The 21,233-nt window shown below is 40.3% G+C and overlaps 1 protein-coding gene across 1 annotated transcript; it reads right to left on the reverse strand.

Moving 5' to 3' along the window:
• Window positions 1-5,585: 5,585 nt before the first annotated feature.
• On the reverse strand, window positions 5,586-17,557 carry LOC139545674 (carnosine N-methyltransferase-like). The gene is made up of 8 exons (XM_071353677.1): window positions 17,266-17,557; window positions 15,410-15,605; window positions 14,755-14,921; window positions 14,461-14,601; window positions 10,098-10,276; window positions 9,620-9,733; window positions 6,701-6,804; window positions 5,586-6,545 (listed from the first exon to the last, which is right to left on the reverse strand). The coding sequence occupies exons 1-8, from the start codon at window positions 17,412-17,414 to the stop codon at window positions 6,360-6,362; spliced, it is 1,236 nt and encodes a 411-aa protein (XP_071209778.1). The 5' UTR covers window positions 17,415-17,557; the 3' UTR covers window positions 5,586-6,359.
• Between the last annotated feature and the right edge of the window lie 3,676 nt (window positions 17,558-21,233).

Here is a 21,233-nt window from a genome sequence, read left to right on the forward strand (position 1 = left end):
AATTCAATGAAACGTTATTTAAGTGTCAGCCATTGTAACCATTAAAGCTAGTTAGTGCTAGTTTGACCACTAGAGGGCATCTTTGAGAAGCATTTGATAGCCTTCAATAGTGGCTGCACTAGAGAATTTAAAACCTTTTTTTGTAAGAGCATAGTATATGGGACTGATTTTAAGAAATGTTGCTTAATTTATTTGATTAATATTATGGTGTTTCTATTCCAAGAAAATGAAAAAACACTCAAGGTTTACGTTAGGATGGAATGGAAAATATGGCGCTGTACAATGTCGGTCGGGAGTAGGAGCATAACACTAAGAGCATAACATTTCCACACCCTAATTGTATAATTGTAGTCTAACCAATACCCAAATGGAGATTCAGTGAAAATAAAAAATAAAATTGATTTATCAAGACCAGTCCCCATGCTTGTCTCAGAGCAGCGCGAAACAGTGCTAAAATAGTTGACCACAGCGGGTAGGCTATTGCTTCTAACTTCAATATGCTCTTAAAATAAATAAGACCTACACCACATTACTCAACACTAGTGAGACTCATGTCTCACTCAGGCCTACAGTATATCAATCGCAAATAATTACATATGAGTCTGCCGGTGGCGGCTGGCATGGGTATCAAACCTGCATCTGTAGCAACACATTTTGCACTGCGTTGCAGTGCCTTAGACCACTGCGCCAATCGGGAGGGCTATTATAATACTGTACATGGTGTCCAGGTCAGGATAACCAAAACATTTCTTTATTAAAGACTATCAGAAAGAATGTTGGTACTTATTTATTTTGATCCAAAGCTATGAATGAGTGAGTCACTCAGGTTTATGTAAGTGCCGGGCTATATGACTGTGCCATCAACTTGATAATATATAACAATATTTTGGAGGTTACTTCGTTTTCAAAAAAACTAGAGTGAGCGATTGTAATCTGAATAAAGACCACACTAATATTTGTAAAGGCCAAAACATTTATTTCTGTTTTTAGAGGGAGAGAAATGCTGGGCCAATTGTGCGCCGCCCTATGGGACTCCCAATCACAGTCAGATGTGACACATAATAATACTAATACTTTTTGTTGTATTATTTGTTTTATCTTTTCTGGTGGATTAAACTGAAATTGCAACCAATCACTTCCGGTTGTGATACAGCCAACTTAACTCAGAAATACATTTAACAATAGAATTCTCCCCCTACCCTCCTCCTAGGCAAGTCCACTCTCCAGCTACCTGCTAATAGCCATAATGGTGCTGTACAACGTGACCGTGTGTGTTTGAAAGAGTATTTTCCAGTAAGCAACAATTTGTTTACCTTCATTAGACAACTTTGTTCCAATATTTCTGTAATTCAGTGATATTTATTCCAATAGTAATTCATTATGGATCCATAACTAAATAAACACCTGCATTTTGAATGAGTATTTTATCATTTTTTTTATTAACGAAAGCATAGAGATGCTGATGAAGAAATACAGTACTGGACAGTATATGCTTTTACATTTAGATAATAAAGCATTTAAAGCATTTTGAAGATATAAGCCATTTGTTTATTAGGCTACTGTGCAGTCTGACAAGTAAACATAGCCTACAGTACATACTGTAGTAAACATGGGAAAGCGCCTAATTCCTTACATAAGGGAGAGCAGGCCATGTCCAGACTTTCTCGGTGACCTCAAGTACTCATTAACTCTGTCTTTAATGGTTTTTCAAACATGGGGTGAGAAATTGTTGCTAATTTGTAAATAAAGACAGTTTATTATTTAGAATTATTTATTTCTGTTTTAAGAGGGAGAGAAACCATACCCTACAGTCATCTCATGGATCTCCCAGTCAGGGCCGGCACAGCTATTGAACCAGCATCTGTAGCAACACAGCTTGCACTGCGATGCAGTGTCTTAGACCGCTGCGCCACTAAGGTGCTGTACAACGTGACCGGTTGGGAGTAGGCTACAGTACTACAGTAAGAGCAAAATAATCCGAACATTTCCACACCCTATTTGTAGTCTAAGTTTCTCTTTGAATAAAAACCTTGTGTAACAACAGTTTTAGTAAGTAATTCTGAAGTCATGCACAATTATCAGTTTCTATTTAGGTTTATGTCGCCCATTCATTTTCAGAGACACAGTAGCACCTTGGGACCCAAAAGCATAATCAGTGCTCTAACTCCGCCTTGCGCTGGTCTGGAGCAAGGAAGTAGTGACGCAGGGTACCGTACTAAACAACAAATGACGAAGTCCCGCAGCATAATCGCAAAACTTTTAGTGGAGCAACCACTGTAAATGCCTTTTATGCTAGCTTCGAGGCAAGCAACACCGAAGCATGCATGAGAGCACCAGCTGTTCTGGACGACTGTGTGATAAAGCTCTCAGTAGCCAATGTGAGCAATACCTTTAAACAGGTCACAAAGCCACAGGGCCAGACGGTTTACCAGGACGTGTACTCAAAGCATGCACGGACAAACTGGCAAGTGTCTTCACTGACGTTTTCAACCTCTCCCTGACCGAGTCTGTAATACCTACATGTTTCAAGCAGACCACCATAGTCCCTGTGCCCAAGGAAGTGAAGGTAACCTGCCTAAATGATTACCGCCCCGTAGCACTCACGTCGGTAGCCATGAAGTGCTTTGAAAGGCTGGTCAGGGCTCACATCAACAGCATCCTCACGGTTACCCTAGACCACACTGCCCTTTCCCACCTGGACAAAAGGAACATCATTGTGAGAATGCTGTTCATTGACTAGAGCTCAGAGTTCAACACCATAGTGCCCACAAAGCTCATCACTCAAGGACATTCAGAGACTTGTCCCGAAGCTACTCTTGCATTGTCTTGGCTGGGTGCTTAGGATCGTTGTCCTGTTGGAAGCTCTGGACCAGGTTTTCATCAAGGATCTCTTTACTTTGCGCCGTTCGTCTTTTCCTCAATCCTGACTAGTCTCCCAGTCCCTTCCACTGAAAAACATCCCCACAGCATGATGCTGCCACCACCATGCTTCACCATAGGGATGTTGCCAGGTTTCCTCCAGACTCTTGGCATTCAGGCCAGTGTTCAATCTTGGTTTCATCAGACCAGAGAATCTTGTTTCTCATGGTCTGAGAGTCCTTTGGGTGCCTTTTGGCAAACTCCAAGCAGGCTGTCGTGTGCCTTTTACTGAGTGGCGTCTGTCTGGCCACTGTACCATAAAGGCCTGATTGGTGGAGCGCTGCAGAGATGGGAGAACCTTCCAGAAGGACAACCATCTCCAGAGGATCTCTGGAGCTCTGTCAGAGTGACCACCATCTGTGCCTTCGACACAATCCTGTCTAGGAGCTCTACAGACAATTCCTTCAACCTCATGGCTTGGTTTTTGCTCTGACGTCAACTGTGGCACCTTATTTATGTAGACAGTTGTGTGCCTTTCCAAATCATGTCCAATCAATTGAATTTACCACAGGTGGACTCCAATCAAGTTGTAAAAACATCTCAAGGATGATAAATGGAAACAGAATACACCCGAGCTCAATTTCGAGTCTCATAGAAAAGGGTCTGAATACAAACCTGTTTTCGCTTTGTCATTATGGGGTATTGTGTTTAGATTGATGAGGAACAAAAATCTATTTAATCCACTTTAGAATAAGGCTGTAACGTAACAAAATGTGGAAAAAGTCAAAGTCTCTGAATACTTTCCGATTGCACTGTATGTTGTCATTGTCTGTTTGTATACTTCTTGTATGTATACTGGTGTTCTCATCCTCAGACTGCCAGGTAAAGACCGTGTAGAGACTTCCAATAATTAACAGGTATCAATGTTTTGACTGAAAGTTACTGTAAATTGTACACACACCCGGTCTGTCCAATGAGAGGATGTATCTGTCCTCTATTCCCACCCACCACTATCAAGAATCTTCTCCACCAACAGTGCCACATGTCGGTTGCTTGAGAAAGAGTAATTGAGATAGCCAGATATTGGAATGAATGCCCTAGGTAGGGCAATCATAGTCAGTAAATCATTAAATGTATGCACTGGATCTCCCTTACGTATGCTGTGTGTTAACTGGTATTGATATGGTAAGGATTCACCACTGATGTCTGTATCCTCTGTAACCAACTGTGACTCTCAGATGTACCTGGCTGTATGAAGACAGTAATTGACAAAAGGGGAGTTGTTGCATACTTTTTAACATTGATCATAATTAGGCATAATGCTCCAACTTATTGCAGTGTATAACTGCAAACAGAGGGAATTTGAGATTCATATTTAAGTGTTGTTAGGTTTTGTTAGGCCCAAGTATGGCCCAAACATATTCAAATAATGATTGACATATTTTCATAAAAAATGTCATTTTGATTCATTCTAGATATTGTCCCGACACAAATCTAGGGTTGCTAGAGACGCGACCCAGTCGTTCAGTCTTTTTGTTCTGTATCTATGGGCGTGACCCCATAGATACAGAATGTTCCATTGCCATACTTGCTGTCAACATTCTTATAACTTGCTTGCTAACTAGCCAACTACAACTAACTTACAGTCACGTCAAAAAGTGCAGCCAGAATAACAGCAAAGTAAGCTGTTTTCTAGTGGCATTTATTTGGATACATCCATAACAATGAGCCAATGAGGCGCAATTTCGCCTGGCATAGAAAATGTGCTCACTCGTCAGGACACTGTTTGTTCAGAGGAGCTACCCAACAACACAGCTACAGTAACACAATCACTTCAAACTGAAGCTGGAAAGATTGCAAATTAGCTGCGTTTCGTTTGACCTTTTTTCAACTGACCCTTTTTTTGGTATAGATCCATAAAAATGATGCCAGCTGATTCGTGATTTCGACTGGCTGAAAAACGCTGCCTGCCTGTCTGTCTCATCACGTTCATTACTATGGGACAGCAGGAGATCGAATTTGAACATTGAAACAATGTTGCAAATGTCGGAGAGACAGACAGTAAGGTTTATACAAATCTCCGATGTTGAAAACGAAATATTAGTCTAAAAGAAATGTGAGATAATGTCTAGATGCTTTTTATAGTGGAGATCAAGTTTATAAATTGCCTGGCTGGGCTGATGAGGTGTATATAGAGGTGCATATAATAAATAAAAAAACATTGCTTTCACCTAATTTTAACCTTCTGCCATAAAGGGCACATATTCTACTTAATAGAAAAACTAGTTTTCCCATCTCAAGGTCAAATTTAAAAAAATGACTAGTAAGTGTCAAATAAAGTAAACAATGACTTCCTCTTAAATCAGCCATGAATCCCCTTTTGACAGAAGGGAGTGGCAATTGAATGCAAGCTTCATAAAAATGTATTTATTGTTAAATTATTTCTAGAATGTCGATCTATGGGTAACAGGGTTGACGTGTTATGCTCGATCCGCTCAGTTTTTCTCCACAAAACACCAGAAAATGAGAGTTCAGTTTACGTGACCTTAAAATGAGGGACAGACGTAAATGAATCACTAATCACATGAAATAAATTAAAATCTTCAGAAATGACTGTCAAAGCAACAAAATAACTAGGTCTTTACAATGATTGTAAAAGCTTGGAGAAATGTTGGGGTTATGTGGGTTAAAATCATTCTAGAAGTCACAGAGGGTGTACAAAGGGATTTTTGGCACGAAAGGAAGTCTTTATTCATATTTAAAAAATCTGATTTATTGAATTCTCCATGTGGTCTATATTAAAGGGCACTTCATTTAAATATCAGGCTTTTAAAATGCAATATTGGTGCACAATTAATACTTAATATCAAAGGCACTTTTCATGGAATGACCCTAAAGACACTATTGAGTCATGAAAATTAGACAATCCCTCTCAGTCAATGAAATGTTTTCTTTTTTTAAAAGAATTGTTTCTCTTTATTAAGTGAGACAGTAACTAGATCCAGGGTGTCATGCTGAAACTCAATCTGTGTCCAATCATACAATATAGGTTAAAATAACCAACTCCAGCCACTTCAGCAAATGATTTTAAGTGATTAAAAAAATAATACTATAAATAGCCAGAGTTGGTAACTGTATTTTACAAAATAAATACAATGGGAAGACGTAGAGGCGGGTCTCTGACACGCATGCAACTACATCAGGTCACCATGGAGATAGAGGCAACACTTTGCCTCTTTAACTGAAGACAAACAGTCCTGTGCTGAAAGATTTAGTCACTTGAGTTCATAATAGGCATCTGTCTCAATCTCAAAGGCTCAGGGTAGGAAGGAAGGTGATTTGGCAGCTCTGGCGATGAGACAATATAAAGAAGAAGAAACATGAAAGCAAACCTGTCCATTGACTTGTGTTTCTGTCATCTTACAATTTTTTTTATGCTCTTGGTGGTGGCCAATTGCGTTTTTTCCGGTTGTTGCTCTGCGATGTCATGACAGACGATGTCACGTCAGACTGTCGCAGCTCTCTCGCCGTTGCGAAGCTTCCGGTCTGTTCTTATGGACCACCTGGTAACCGTTGGCATACAGATGGTCAGGTTTCCTTGCCACAAAGAAAACACAGTCGTACAGGTACTTCAGCATGGACTGATCGTTCTCCGTGTAGGTGGTGGGGACAGACTCTCTCTCCACCTGCAGTGAAAGACAGGGTGTTTTAGGCCCAAGGAGGATAGTCAAAGCAACTGAAACTGAAAACAATGTTTATACTTTTGTAGTAGTAGTTCATCTTATTCCTCCAATCTGTACACCTGTTTTATATATATATATATATTTTTAAACAGCTTTACCTCCAAATGGAATCCATATTTTAAAATTGCTGCCCTGACGTCCTCATAGCTGAGCTCGATGGAGAGCTCGTTGGCCATGTTCTCAAAGTGGTACAGCAGTGGGCCTATAGACAAGGGAGGAATCGCAGCTTTAGTAAAAGTATTCATACAGTAGTGAAGGCTCCTCAGAGGACGAAGGGGTGGACCATCCTCAGTGAATTTCATAAAAATAAAAATAGTGAAACAATAAAAAAAGTTATACTATTTTGATAAAGCTATTCTAAATATATTCACATTTTGTCAAATAATTGATTAGAACGCACTGTTTTGCAATGAAGGTCTACAGTAGCATCAACAGCACTCTCTGGGGTAGCACCAAGGTGTAGCCAGAGGACAGCTAGTTTCTGTCCTCCTCTGGGTACATTGGCTTCTATACAAAACCTAGGAGGCTCATGGTTCTCACCCCCTTCCATAGACTTACACAGTAATTATGGCAACTTCCGGAGGACGTCCTCCAACCTATCAGAGCTCTTGCAGTATGAACTGACGTTGTCGACCTAATCAAAGGATCAGAGTATTAATCTAGTTCTGAAAGAATAAGCTACAGCTAGCTAGCACGGCAGTGCATAAAATGTGGTGTGTAGTTGACTCAAAGAGAAAGACAATAGTTGAACAGTTTTGAACAAATTAATTTATTCAAAAATGAAGGAGACGCAAGAGAGAGCTAGCTGTATTTCGTTGTATTTTCACTTTAACTTACCTAGCTAACGAATGCAGCTAGTTAGTTTAGCCTACTCAAACACCCGGTGTAACTACTAAACTGCTTGCTGTACACTGTACTACATGATTATAGCGGGTGTGGCAAACCGTGGGGTGTTGGGTTGAGCGTGCAGAGATTAACAGAGACAGGGAGGTGCTAGTCAGAAAACACAACTTTACTAGGCAACAAAATAAACATAACTAAATAACATAGGTTTCACTCTGTCCTTCTCAGGTTTTGCTCCGTGTCCGTCTCTCTCTCTCCCTTCGCGGCGTGCAACGGTGATCCCTTTATGTGGCCTGCACTGCTGGTTGGCACTCTCGCCTAATTACCTCTACTTGGAGCCATCAGCGGCGGGGTGCCTAGCCCGTGTACTCCCAGCAGAGGGAGCCAACGTTGCGGCACGTACCTCCCTTCTATCACCAACCGGGGTAGACCTCCCGGGATACCACACATGTTTTTTAATAAGTTAGTTCTAGTAGCTAGCTATGTTGTCTATGACGTTAGTTAAAATGGTGACAAAAACGTAGGCTTTGTGTAGCGGTTATGGTATGAAGGTTTGGGTTGGAAAGGTTTTTCTCGCCTGGTCACATACAGCTGTTGTATTGTGCACTGAAGTCCACAAACAAAGGGAAAAGGTGAGAGGAGGACAGCGCGTAGATGCGAGAAGGAATTATACATGCTGTTTGTATACTGAACAAAAATATAAACACAACATGCAACAATTTCAAAGATTTTACTGAGTTACAGTTCATATAAGGAAATCAGTCAATTAAATTAATTCATTAGGCCCTAATCTATGGATTTCACATGACTGGGCAGGAGTGCAGCCATGGGTGGGCATAGGCCCACCCACTTGGGAGCCAGGCCACCCACTGGGGAGCCAGGCCCACCCACTGGGGAGCCAGGCCCAGCCAATCATGTAACGGCGTTCCTCCTCCTCTTCATCCGAAGAGGAGGAGCAGGGATCGAACCAAAATGCAGCGTTTCTTGTAGACATAATATTTATTAAACAAAACGGAAAAACACGAAAACACTTACACAAACTACAAAACAACAAACGAAGTAGACAAAACCTGAACGTAAGAACTTACATGTAACGAAGAACGCACGAACAGGAAAATGACTACACAAAACGACGAACGAACGAAACAGTCCCGTATGGTGCAAACAAACACAGACACAGGAGACAACCAACCCACGACAAACAAAGTGAAAACACCTACCTTAATATGATTCTCAATCAGAGGAGATGAAAACCACCTGCCTCTAATTGAGAACCATATTAGGTACCCATTAACCAACATAGAAACAGAAAACATAGACTGCCCACCCAAACTCACGTCCTGACCAACTAACACATACAAAAACTAACAGAAAACAGGTCAGGAACGTGACAAATCAGAATTAGATTTTCCCCAAGAAATGGCTTTATTACAGACAGAAATACTCCAGCAGGTGAAGAAGCCAGATGTGGAGGTCCTGGAATAGCGTGGTTACACGTGGTCTGCGGTTGGACATACTGCCAAATTCTCTAAAACAACATTGGAGGTTGCGTTTATATTTTTGTTTCAGTATATGTGGCTGCTATGAAAGTGAACTGTTTGCGTGTGATCAGGGGTGTATTCATTCTGCCAATTCTGTTGAAAAACATTTCTTAAACGGTAGCAAATGGAACGAAACAGGGATAACATACCTGAATTTGTCCAATAGAAAGTCTAGTTTGCAACTGTTGGACTAACGATTACACCCTAGATCAGCTAGATGCAGTCAAGAGTGTGCAAGGCGGTATTAAATGTTTCACTGTCTGTCACTTTGATTACTCAAATTTTTCTGTCGACGTGTGCACCTATGTTGTAAGCTTTCATTCGTAGGCTAGGTTGTAGCAACCTCATGATGGGTATAGGGACAATTTATGGGTATAGGGAGTATCATGTAGTCGTCTAAACCGATGTTATATTGAGCTGGGTGAATGTAGTATTAATGACAGTCATCCAATAGAAATAAGGCCATGCTCCAAACCCCAAAAAATACACCCTCCCTTAAACGGCGCCGACCGCCACTGACATACAGCGTGTCATACACTACCAGTAAGTTCAAACAGGAACTACACCAAAAAATGCGTAGAGAACCTCTATCACTGGTCAGTAAGGAGCTCTGTTGAACATGTCGTCGCTCACCAAGATTGATCCACACGCCTCCAGGCTTCAGAATGTTCCAGATGGTCTCCACGTAGTCGATGACATTGTGCGCCGTGTCGATGAAGAAGCAGGTAGCCACGCAGTCCCAGGTGTCTGACAGGAAAAACCACAATGATACTATACTCGTCTAACCCGTCTCACCTTATTGCTAATACCAACACAGGTAATACAAAAATTATCTGTGTCTAGGACAGAGTGCTCACTTTCACCATTGACTGCTCAAGACGTGGCCAATTCACATAACAACCTGTCACTCAACAGAGAGACAAGGCCCGTGTCTAAGAGCAGGAGTGCTGATCTAGGATCAGTTTAGTCTTTCAGAACATAATGAATCAGACAAGGTTGGACCTGATTCTAGATCAGCACTCTTACTCTGAGACGTTTTGTGAACACAGGCCCTGATCACTCATTGCTCTTGTTGATCTTTCATACAGCCTGTGTGAAGCTCACCACTCACTAGGCTCTGTGTAGACCTCCTGGAAGTCCCCAGCCACCATGGAGAAGTCCGAGTTTGGAGGCAGGCTCTGGGGGTTGACATCTGGGAAGCTGATTGGCCGCGTCTGGTCAGATGACCTCTTGTTGTTGCTGAACTGGTGGATCCAGGGGTACAGGGTCATGGAGTTGACCTTTTCACACCTCAGGAAGGACAGAACAGAGCCACGGTAAGTTAAGCTGAACAACAGGGGTCCGAAGAGGATTGCATTGGGCTAATTTGATATGCTAGGCAATTGATTTGGCCCAAGTTTTCAGGCAGCTAAACACACCAGACATTTCAACATTAAATGACACACGGTGCAACATATGCAAGGGCGGAATTATTGCATCATACGCAAGGTTTGAGTTAGGGCCAGGGGTGAAAGTAAGGCGGTGCGGTCCGGTACGGTGTCACGGCAAAACAAATAGTGCGGGTACGCCGTATCGGTAAAACATGAGCCTATCCCAATAATGAAAACAAAATGTCAAGAAAAATAAAAGGTGGAGTAGCCTACAGTTATCATTACTGTATGTTAGAGGCATGCAAAATGAGCGAATGGACTTGAAAACAGGTGGTAGGCCTATAGCCTACGCTCCGAAATACGATGTGGTTTGAGGAGAACACAAACATTTTGCTACGGCAGAGAGACGCGCACGGACAGCAGTGGAGGAATTAATTTTGGCCTAATGACAACCACCAAATGTCATTACACTGTTTTGGTGTTTTGTGTAACGGATGTCTCTTTCCATCCACCACTGTTCGGAGGCTGGAAATATGTTGCGAGTGGATGAACGTGCACGGGAGCCCTTTGAAGTGATTGTTTGAAAATCAGATGCAAACATCATGACTGGTTGTGTTGATGCCACAAGAAAAGTTAAATTACAAATAATTCTGGCACAGAAAAATAGAATTGAATTAATAGGAATTCTAAATATAATTCTATGATTAGGCCCTACGGGTGGCCCGCCCATTAGGCAGGATTAGACAGCCACCTAGAGCAGCAGTTTGATGAGGGCAGCATTTTCCGACTTAAACTGACCAAGATGCACCTCCAACAACACCTCACATTATTCTGCCCAAAAACAATAACTTCTCTCACCCAGTGGCATGCGGGCTATTTAGGTGAGCGCTGATGCTGCCCCATCATAAGCAGAGCCCACTTTGTCACAGGCAGGGGTGCAAAAATATTTTGCTTATCCATGCATAGTGCGCCTCTCCAGGGTGCTGTTGGAGAGACTCTACGCTCCACCACGCTCCATCAAATTAATTTTACATAAATTATGTAGCCTACGGGTAGAAAGAGTAGCAGCCTATGTGGTTTTTCTGTAACCCATGGACTGGAGACTAAATGTATTACAATGTCATGAGACAGACACTTTTTCAATCATTAACTTATTAATGAGGAGCGAGAGTGCAGGAGAAAGTCAACTAAAAAGGCTAGCGGGCAAACATCACCTTTGGTGTGGCTACGGCATAATCAAAACAGAGGAGGACAGCAAATGGTGCTGAAAGTAATTCATTTCAACAACTGTCTTCATTTTAATTTGACTTCACTAACAACAAGAGGGCTTTGTTGGAGGCTATTTCTTCCACTTCCCCCCCAAAAGAGGTAGGCCTACCTGTTTGACAGACACAATTATGCTATCCATAGATTTGCCAGTATAGCCAAAGCCTCCAATACTGTCACCGTGCACTCCTTAAATACCTTGGTGTCTGAGAAGGGCTTGGTGTGTTCGGTTAAAACCAGGGCTCAAAATGAGTGAGGGTATGCCATACCCTTTGTTAAAGAAAAGGGCAACACTTATACCTATTGTTAAGTTTATATTTAGAAATAAATCAATGAAAAGTATCCAGATAATATAACGCGTTCTATAACAGTGCTGAACTCTGTGATGCCTTATTAAAAAATCTTAGGGATAAACCCCTTTTTTCAATTTTCGCCTAAATGACATACTACTGCCTGTAGCTACTGCCTGTAGCTCAGAACCTGAAGCAAGGATCTGCATATTCTTGGTACCATTTGAAAGGAAACACTTTGAAGTTTGTGGAAATGTGAATTGAATGTAGGAGAATATAACACAATAGATCTGGTAGAAGAAAATACAAAGAAAAAAAACAACCGTTTCTTTTTCTACCACCATCTTTGAAATGCAACAGAAAGGTCCCACTTCCAGCCATCACTCTGGTTGCAATTAAGATGGTGTCAACAAGATGGCAGCAGTGTATGTGCAAAGTTTCAGACGGGTAACTTGAAGTATGAGCGAACTACATGACATTTAGTGTGAAGTCACCCAGGTACATTTGGGCAAATCATGAAGGAGGCATTTGCATTCATATTACATTTTTCTGCAAGAATATCATATATATATATAATATATACATAGTCACTTTAACTATACATTCATGTACATACTACCTCAATTGGGCCGACCAACCAGTGCTCCCGCACATTGGCTAACCGGGCTATCTGCATTGTGTCCCACCACCCGCCAACCCCTCTTTTACACTACTGCTACTCTCTGTTCATCATATATGCATAGTCACTTTAACCATATCTATATGTACATACTACCTCAAATCAGTCTGACTAACCGGTGTCTGTATGTAGCCTCGCTACTTTTATAGCCTCGCTACTGTATATAGCCTGTCTTTTTACTGTTGTTTTATTTCTTTACCTACTTATTGTTCACCTAATACCTTTTTTGCACTATTGGTTAGAGCCTGTAAGTAAGCATTTCACTGTAAGGTCTACTACACCTGTTGTATTCAGCACACGTGACAAATAAACTTTGATTTGATTTTGATTTGAAATCTGTATACTTGGACTTTGATTTAGCTTTTCCAGTATTAGTAGTCATATTATAGTTCAACATTTGCAAAACAACCAGTTTTCATAAGTCTGAATATTCTTATATTTTTTGTCCAAAATGAAATGGCATGCTGTCGTACAAGGTTAGTAGCTACATTTTACGACAGATACACGGATACTCCCATAAAGCCCAGCTCATGGGCTATCTAGCTAGTTTTGTTTGACCCCGATTGGTGCTTATTTGACAAAGTTAGAGTCGTTCAAGTGAAGACCACCCGCGTCATTGGCGTGCCATGAAGGCGTCGCTCTCTGACCAAATACGGTGTCTTATAGGATATACTACACCCCTAATGATATAGTGAAGTCTCGTTACGTTCTAGGATCTCTGAGGAATAAATACGAACGTGATTTGACTGGTTGAAACAACGTTTAGGGTGAGAATTTCACAGATTCCTGTCTTTGCAAAGTGGAAATACAAAATCGATTGTGCATGCTATATGGACCTTTTTAGGATATGAAAAGGGATTTTATCTAACAAAACGACACTTCATGTTATCTCTGGGACCCTTTGGATGATAAATCAGAGCAAGATTTCAGAATGTAAGTTCACATGTCACCTTCAGAGATGAATTTATCAAACCTGTCACGGTGAAACAAGAATTTAAGCTTTCAGCCGATATAAGACACTTATATGTACCGACATTTGTTGTTTCTCTAAAATCTGTTGTGACACAAGGCGCTGCATGATTTACAACTGTCCCGTTGACGGGACGCCGATCCCTAAGAAGTTGGGTTTAATATATTCTCTTTTCAGAAAATTAAAAGTAGAATTACTAGGGGCAGAATAGGCTGCAGCTGAGCTTCAGAATGTCAACAGTTGAAGCTTACATTATTCTGTGTTGGTTGAGTGTCTGTTTGGGTGGAAAGGTAACTTTTGAAAGTTCCATATTTAGATTAATAAGGATGTCTAATGTTTAATTATTTGCAAACAGCAACCGTTTCGTTGCGAACATTCTCTGGTTTGACATTGGAGAAATACGCCTATTTCGCTGTCCATTCTTACCTGAAACTTCTATTTTCATTCATTCTATTGATTGCAAACCGTTTTTCCCCAATCAACGCACAAAGAAATATAAAAACGAATTTAATAGAGACATTGGTGATTTTATCAGTTTGAAAATATGATATGTTATTGACATTGAACTGACTATATAGCATGTTAACCAGATGTGTTATGAATAGGCCTATGAATTGGGCTGCTGTTCTGTTCTGTTCTTATGGTTCTGTTCTGCCGACTATTTGCTGATAAAAAAATTGGCCCAAGCCCAAACCTATTGCCGACCCCTGCTGTACACCATTCTAGTTTAGCGGGATAGGAGGGGGGGTGGCAATTTTTTGTCTTCCCTAGGGTGGCAGAACGTCCAGGGCCGGGCCTGTTACACCCATACATTTTTGAGGTGCACACATAGGAGGTCCCATAATGGGAAGAAATTAAATCTACTTGCACCCTTGGTTAGGGCTGAGGGTGAGTGTTACCTGTTGAGGACGAAGTTTGAGGAAAAGAGCATGAAGAAGCTCCATTCGTTGCCTTGGCAGGCATAACCCAGACGAGCAATTTCCCATGCCAGGCGACCAAGCCCTGCCCCCGGAACCAGCACGCTCACCTTGGACACATCACTACAGAAACAACCACGCCATCACTGACAGAATACACACGTAATTCAAAATACAAAATCACACAACTGATTTAGAAGTCAAGACTGTGTGTGTGTGTGTGTGTGTGTGTGTGTGTGTGTGTGTGTGTGTGTGTGTGTGTGTGTGTGTGTTCACCACTTGTTGCTGGGAAAGAGTCTCTGGATCTCTTGGATGAGGGGCAGGTAGCAGGAGTCTCTCTCAGCCTGGCCGGCCTCGCTCCAGTCACGCACAAACTGCTTAATGGTGGACTTGAGCTTGTCCATGTCGAACGTGGAAGACGTACCCACCTTCCTCAGGTCATCCTGGACAGAAAGACAGATTCACTTCAACTCCTCAAACTTCATCCAATGGTGAAAGGATCATGGAGGCAAATTAATCTAAGATCTATCTTCTAATATAATTTACACTACTACAAGAACTACTGAAATGTGTGCCGGTGTGGTATACTAGAATAGAAAAACATATGCAGCTCCTCCTACTACTACTGTATTTTTCTTGCACAAAAACACCTAGATGCAGCCTATCCAGCACAGTGTCAAAGCTAGCAAGTAAGACCCTCCCTACTCCGATTGGTTATCCTGCATTCGCATCACTGACCATTTTGCATAAAGTTGGAATTCTCAACTTTGGTAGCGAGTTCTCTAGTTGCCAGTGGTTAAATTGCTAAATGACTCCTTGTGTCTCCTCTTTCCATTAAAAATAACTGATTTCCAGTAGTTTGAGGGCTACAAGTAGTGTCTGGTGTGACTGCGAGAAAGCATGAGTGACCTTTTCTGACCGTTTAGCTCACCTCTTCGCCATACTCCATGTTCTCAAACATGTGGACACAGTTGAGCACGATGGCCTGCAGCACCTCCTGGTTGTGGTCCACACTGCGGCGGATACGGGCCAGGTTGGGCAAGACCCCGGGCAGCAGCAGCTGGTGATGCTTCGGAAGACTCTGGAACTGACGTTCTGCTCGATTCACCCGCTCTTGAACATGCATCCTGAGATTAAGGGGAGGTGAATTAGACAAAGGAAAAGGGAAGGGTGGTGCCATGGTGAAAAGGAGGAAGAGAAGATGGAGGTCCAGAAACACAGATGGGGGGAAATAGAAACTCATATTTTATAGCCTTTTTGAAATATGATAAAGCCTAATCCAATATGCAGACTCCTTGAAATGACTTGACACAAAGATTCACAAAACCCTTTTATGCCCTTTTTTCTAAGCAGCTTCCATTATGGTGAACATGGTTGTATAGACTAGGCATAATCACGTATGACCTTCTTGTTTGTAAGTAACAAGATTAACTGTATTGAAATGTAAATGTTTGTCAGCCTGGACATTATAGCTCTTGCTGTTTTTGCATCTTCTTTTAGTTATATTTGTTATTTTCTAGAGCTAGCTCCACTTCCTGTGCTGCTGTTATCTAGCTACTAGCTAAATAGCGATGGTATGGGACAATGTAGTTATCCAAAACGGTATAAATCCTGATATAAATACACAATATATCTTAGCTAGCTAGCTATGCAACATAATTAGGGTTGTCACTAGTTACTACAAAGTAAAAATTGACTATTGTAAAAATGGGGTCTTAACTTAAGGGTTACCCATAAGGTCAGCAGGGAGGTTAAAGTTAGGTTTAAAATCTGATTTGGTCCAATGCAGCTGTCCAATGCACCAATGCAGCTGTTGCGAGTTCAAATCACATTACGGACAATTTTAGCTAATTTGCTACTTTTCAATGACTTACTATATTTTTAGCTACTTTGCAACTACTTAGCATGTTATCTAACCCTTACCCTAATGCTAACCTTAACCCTTTAAACTAACTCCTAAACTTAACCTTAATCTTTGCCGAGCTAACATTAGCAAGCTAGCTAACTCACCTAGCTAGAATTAGTAACATATCATACGTTTTGCCAAATCGTAACATATCGTACGTTTTGAAAATTCGTTACATATTGTACGTTTTGCAAATTCATAACATATAATAGGAATTGTAAATCGTAACATATCATACGAAATGGTTGACGGACATCCAGCAATTATCACATACCATACGAAACATATCATACTAAATTCAGTGTCTCGGGTTTACGTACAGAATAATACAAAATGTGCTGAGACCAGGTTGCCTAAAAAGGCTGCATTTTCAGGAGGACTTGACTAAAGTTCAGGAGGACTTGACTAAAGGAGGACTTGATAAAGGTCATTATCATAATTTTCACAATATTATTCTAACCACAGTATTATTGACTGCACTGGGCCTTTAATTAAGAAGAGACATTGTAGAAATAGGCGGGGTTTAGCCATGACTTTGGGGCTGTGAGAACTAGTCAAACCCAAAAATCAGTCATCCCTCTTCTAAAATCTTCGGACAAAACGTTACACCATCAACATAACACACACATCACAACTGCACAATTTAAACACCCCCGAACCCCCTTCCATGAGTCATTTAACGTTACTTCATGTTCCTATTCTTGTTTTATTATTTCTTATTATTGTTGCATTGTCGAGAAGGAACTTGCACCGTTAGACGGCGTATCCCGTACATACGACTAATAAAAACTTGAACTAACGATAGCCAGACCGTCTGGGTCAAATGACTTTATGGGTAAGCTAGCTACCAAATACTACTGCTGTTTTGAAACAGTCCGTACCTGTAGTATCTAAACGCATCGATCACTTTCCAAAAGTGTTGCCTTTCGAGCCTTGTCTCCTCTTCTGGTGTACATTTAATCCTTTCTCGGTAAAAATATGCTTCTTCTTGCTCTCCATCAGTAACCTGGTCCACCGTTCCTTCCGCCATGTCTGAATGTTGTACTCAGACCCATCCAATCGAACAATGGAGTGAGCCAGGAAAAGTAATAGATCTTTCATCTGGTTGGCAAGTTAACTATGGCAGTGAGCTAACTAGTAGCTACTGCTGTATTTTTTGTTCGAGCAGAAAATGATTTTACCTGTGTATGTGTGTCCGGTTTATTACAAGTTGCAACAGGAAGACAGCCCCAGCACAGAAGCAGAGAAAATGTATAACTGGCCTCCTGGAGACAGGCCCTTTATATCCTAATCAGACATCAGACAGCACCAAATGTGTAAACACCAACCTGAAAGGCTTGTAGGAAGTCAAAACAGAATCAGTAAGGCCCATACCTGCGAACATAAGCAAACATTGAAATGCAATTCTTAAAAGTCAAAGCCGTTGAGGTGGGGGGCTCTAAGCTTACATATGGAATTGTTTTAAGAAGGTCATATCATGGATCATTAAGCTATTTGATTTTGAATTATAGGACCCCTGTAGTTATCAAAAATTATAAAAAACATATTTGATAAAATGTTGCGTTTGGCCCATAGAAAGACATTATAGCCCATAGAAACACATTATAGCCCATAGAAACACATTATAGCCCATAGAAACACATTATAGCCCATAGAAACGCATTATAGCCCATAGAAACACATTATAGCCCATAGAAACACATTGAATAACACATTCATAAGTGGCAATAAAGACTGTCAAAAAATAAATCATAAGGAATAAGATTTTGAAGTGTCTATCCTATATCTAGGAGATATAAGAAAGCTCAGGAAGTAATTTTTTTACACATTTAACCCCTTATTTTTGTTGCCATAAAACTACCTCCATACTTGTATGCGTTACCTTTTGACGAGTCCCTTGACACTTGTGGGGGTCGTAGAGAAAAACTTGTTTGTTTTATTTTTTTAGGCCAAACCTTTCGGATGCTACCAGTGGAGGCGGCTGATAAGGGCTGGAATAGAGTCAATTGAATTGTATCAAACACATGGAAACCACGTCTTGGATGTGTTTGATACCATTCCATTGACTCCATTCCAGCCATTATTATGAGCCGTCCTCCCCTCAGCAGCCTCTACTGGATGCTACAGACTTCTTCATGTGAATACCGATTATCGGGATAGCACTCACTTCTGTCATCATGAAGTGCTTTGATATTCTAGTTAAGGATCATATCATGTTACTGTTTAATGGTACATTAAATAGAACTGAAACGTGTCTCATTATGGTAAGTGGTGAAATAAGTATAGCCAGTTATAATTGTAATGGCTTAGCAGAAAATAAGAAAAGACCATCAATATTTACCTGGCTAAAAGAGAAGAAATATAATATCTATTGTTTACAGGAAACTCATTCAACAATTTTAGATGAAGTTTTGTGGGAAAAAGACTGGGTGGGCGAAATATACTTCTCCCATGTGCAAAGAAATTAAAAAGGGGTGATGATATTAATTAACAGTAATTTTGATCCAAATGTGCAAATTGTCCAAACAGATCATCAAGGTAGATGGATCTTTTTAAATATGTTATTGGACAACAAAAAGATATGGCTTATTAACCAATACGGTCCAAATAATGATGATCCAAGCTTCTTTGAAAATATATATAAGAATTTATCAACTCTACAAGCAACACTAGACTCTATTATTTGGTGGGGATTTTAACTCATTCAACAATTTTAGATGAAGTTTTGTGGGGAAAAGACTGGGTGGGCGAAATATACTTCTCCCATGTGCAAAGAAATTAAAAAGGGGTGATGATATTAATTAACAGTAATTTTGATCCAAATGTGCAAATTGTCCAAACAGATCATCAAGGTAGATGGATTTTTTTAAATATGTTATTGGACAACAAAAAGATATGGCTTATTAACCAATACGGTCCAAATAATGATGATCCAAGCTTCTTTGAAAATATATATAAGAATTTATCAACTCTACAAGCAACACTAGACTCTATTATTTGGTGGGGATTTTAATACAGTTTTAAATACCTCTATGGACCGGAAAGGAAATCACATTACAAACTATCACCCTCGGGCACTTAAGGAAATCATGAATGTCATGGATATATTGGAATTAGTGGATATATAAATACCCTGACCTAGTGAGATATACATGGCGGAGGCTTAAACAAGCTAGTCGTCTTGATTACTTTCTTATGTTGGTCTTATAACAAAATGTTGTGTGCTAATATTGCGTTGATGCATCCTTGACTATAGGGTACTAGCTACTACTAAGGTTACACAACATTTCCCGCATATGACAAAATCCCACGTTTTTGTTTCTGTTTCACACACATCCATGGGCTTTTATGTGAAAAAATATGGATGAGGTCCTTACAACATGTACGTTTATTGTACATCGCACACAAGTCATGTAGGCTATTATCATCTTCATTATTATCATCACTTCTAGGTGGCACACAGCTAATGTGGTTGACTACAAATGTATAGTGTATTTTAAAAATGGGTTCGATTCCCCCCTCGCATCAATATCTTTTGTTGAGGAAAAAACTATTCACTGCCGGTCTTTGATGTTCGATTCAAAAGGCATGTGACGAAGTAAATTATTCTTATAATGCATAGGGTATAAAGTGTGGTAAGCCCAGTTGTGGAAAAAGTACCTAATTGTTATACTTGAGTAAAAGTAAAGATACCTTAATAAGTAAAAGTGAAAGTCACCCAGTAAAATACTACTTGAGTAAAAGTCTAAAAGTATTTGGTTTAACATATACTTAAGTATATTAAGGATCTCACCTCATTTGCTCACATTGTATATAGACTTATTTTTCTACTGTATTATTGACTGTATGTTCTGTTTATTCCATGTGTAACTCTGTGTTGTTGTATGTGTCGAATTGCTATGCTTTATCTTGGCCAGGTCGCAGTTGCAAATGAGAACTTGTTCTCAACTAGCCTACCTGGTTAAATAAAGGTTAAATAAAAAATAATAAAAGTATCGAAAGTAAATGTAATTGCTAAAATACACGTAAGAATCAAAAGTAAAAGTATAAATCATTTGAAATACCTTATATTAAGCAGACCAGATGGTCCGTTTTTATTTTTAAAATGATTTATGGATAGCCAGGGGAACACTCCAACACTCAGACATGATTTACAAGCGAAGCATTTGTGTTTAGTGAGTCCGTAAGATCAGAGGTAGTAGGGATGACCAGGGATGTTCTCTAGATAAGTGCATGAATTGGCCAACTTTCCTGTCCTGCTAAGCATCCAAAAGGTAACGAGTACTTTTGGGTGTCATGGAAAATGTATGAAGTAAAAAGTATTTTCTTGCGGAATGTAGTGAAGTAAAAGTTGTCAAATAAATAAATAGTAAAGTACAGTATAGATACCCCCAAAAACGAATTTGCTAGTACTTTAAAGTATTTTTACTTAAAAGTACATAACACCACTGGTTAAGCCTACATGTAAGTGTAGTCTATATAAGAATATAGCCTACACGAATGTCTCCTCGCCAGGAAAGGGCGTAAGTTAATCACACTGTGGGTAGGCTCCACCAGGCTTTCACCTCACTGTCCTGAAAGCCGAGGCTACATATGGAATATGACCAAGGTGGTTAATGGGGTTCATCATGAATTGAGGTGTACCATACAAAGTCCCATATGCATTAGTAGGTTATAACATAAGCAGGGCACTATCTGATATGAATGAATGTAGGTTATAGCTGCAGTACGTTGATTGGAGTTCCTATAGTAACCAGAGTTAGATGACTTTGTCAAATAGAAGTTATTCATCATCTGTTACTTCTACAGCCAAGTCTCTTCCTCCATTAAGACTGTCGTTTCGAGTCTT

Source organism: Salvelinus alpinus, chromosome 19, assembly GCF_045679555.1.
Source record: "Salvelinus alpinus chromosome 19, SLU_Salpinus.1, whole genome shotgun sequence".
NCBI lineage: Eukaryota > Metazoa > Chordata > Actinopteri > Salmoniformes > Salmonidae > Salvelinus > Salvelinus alpinus.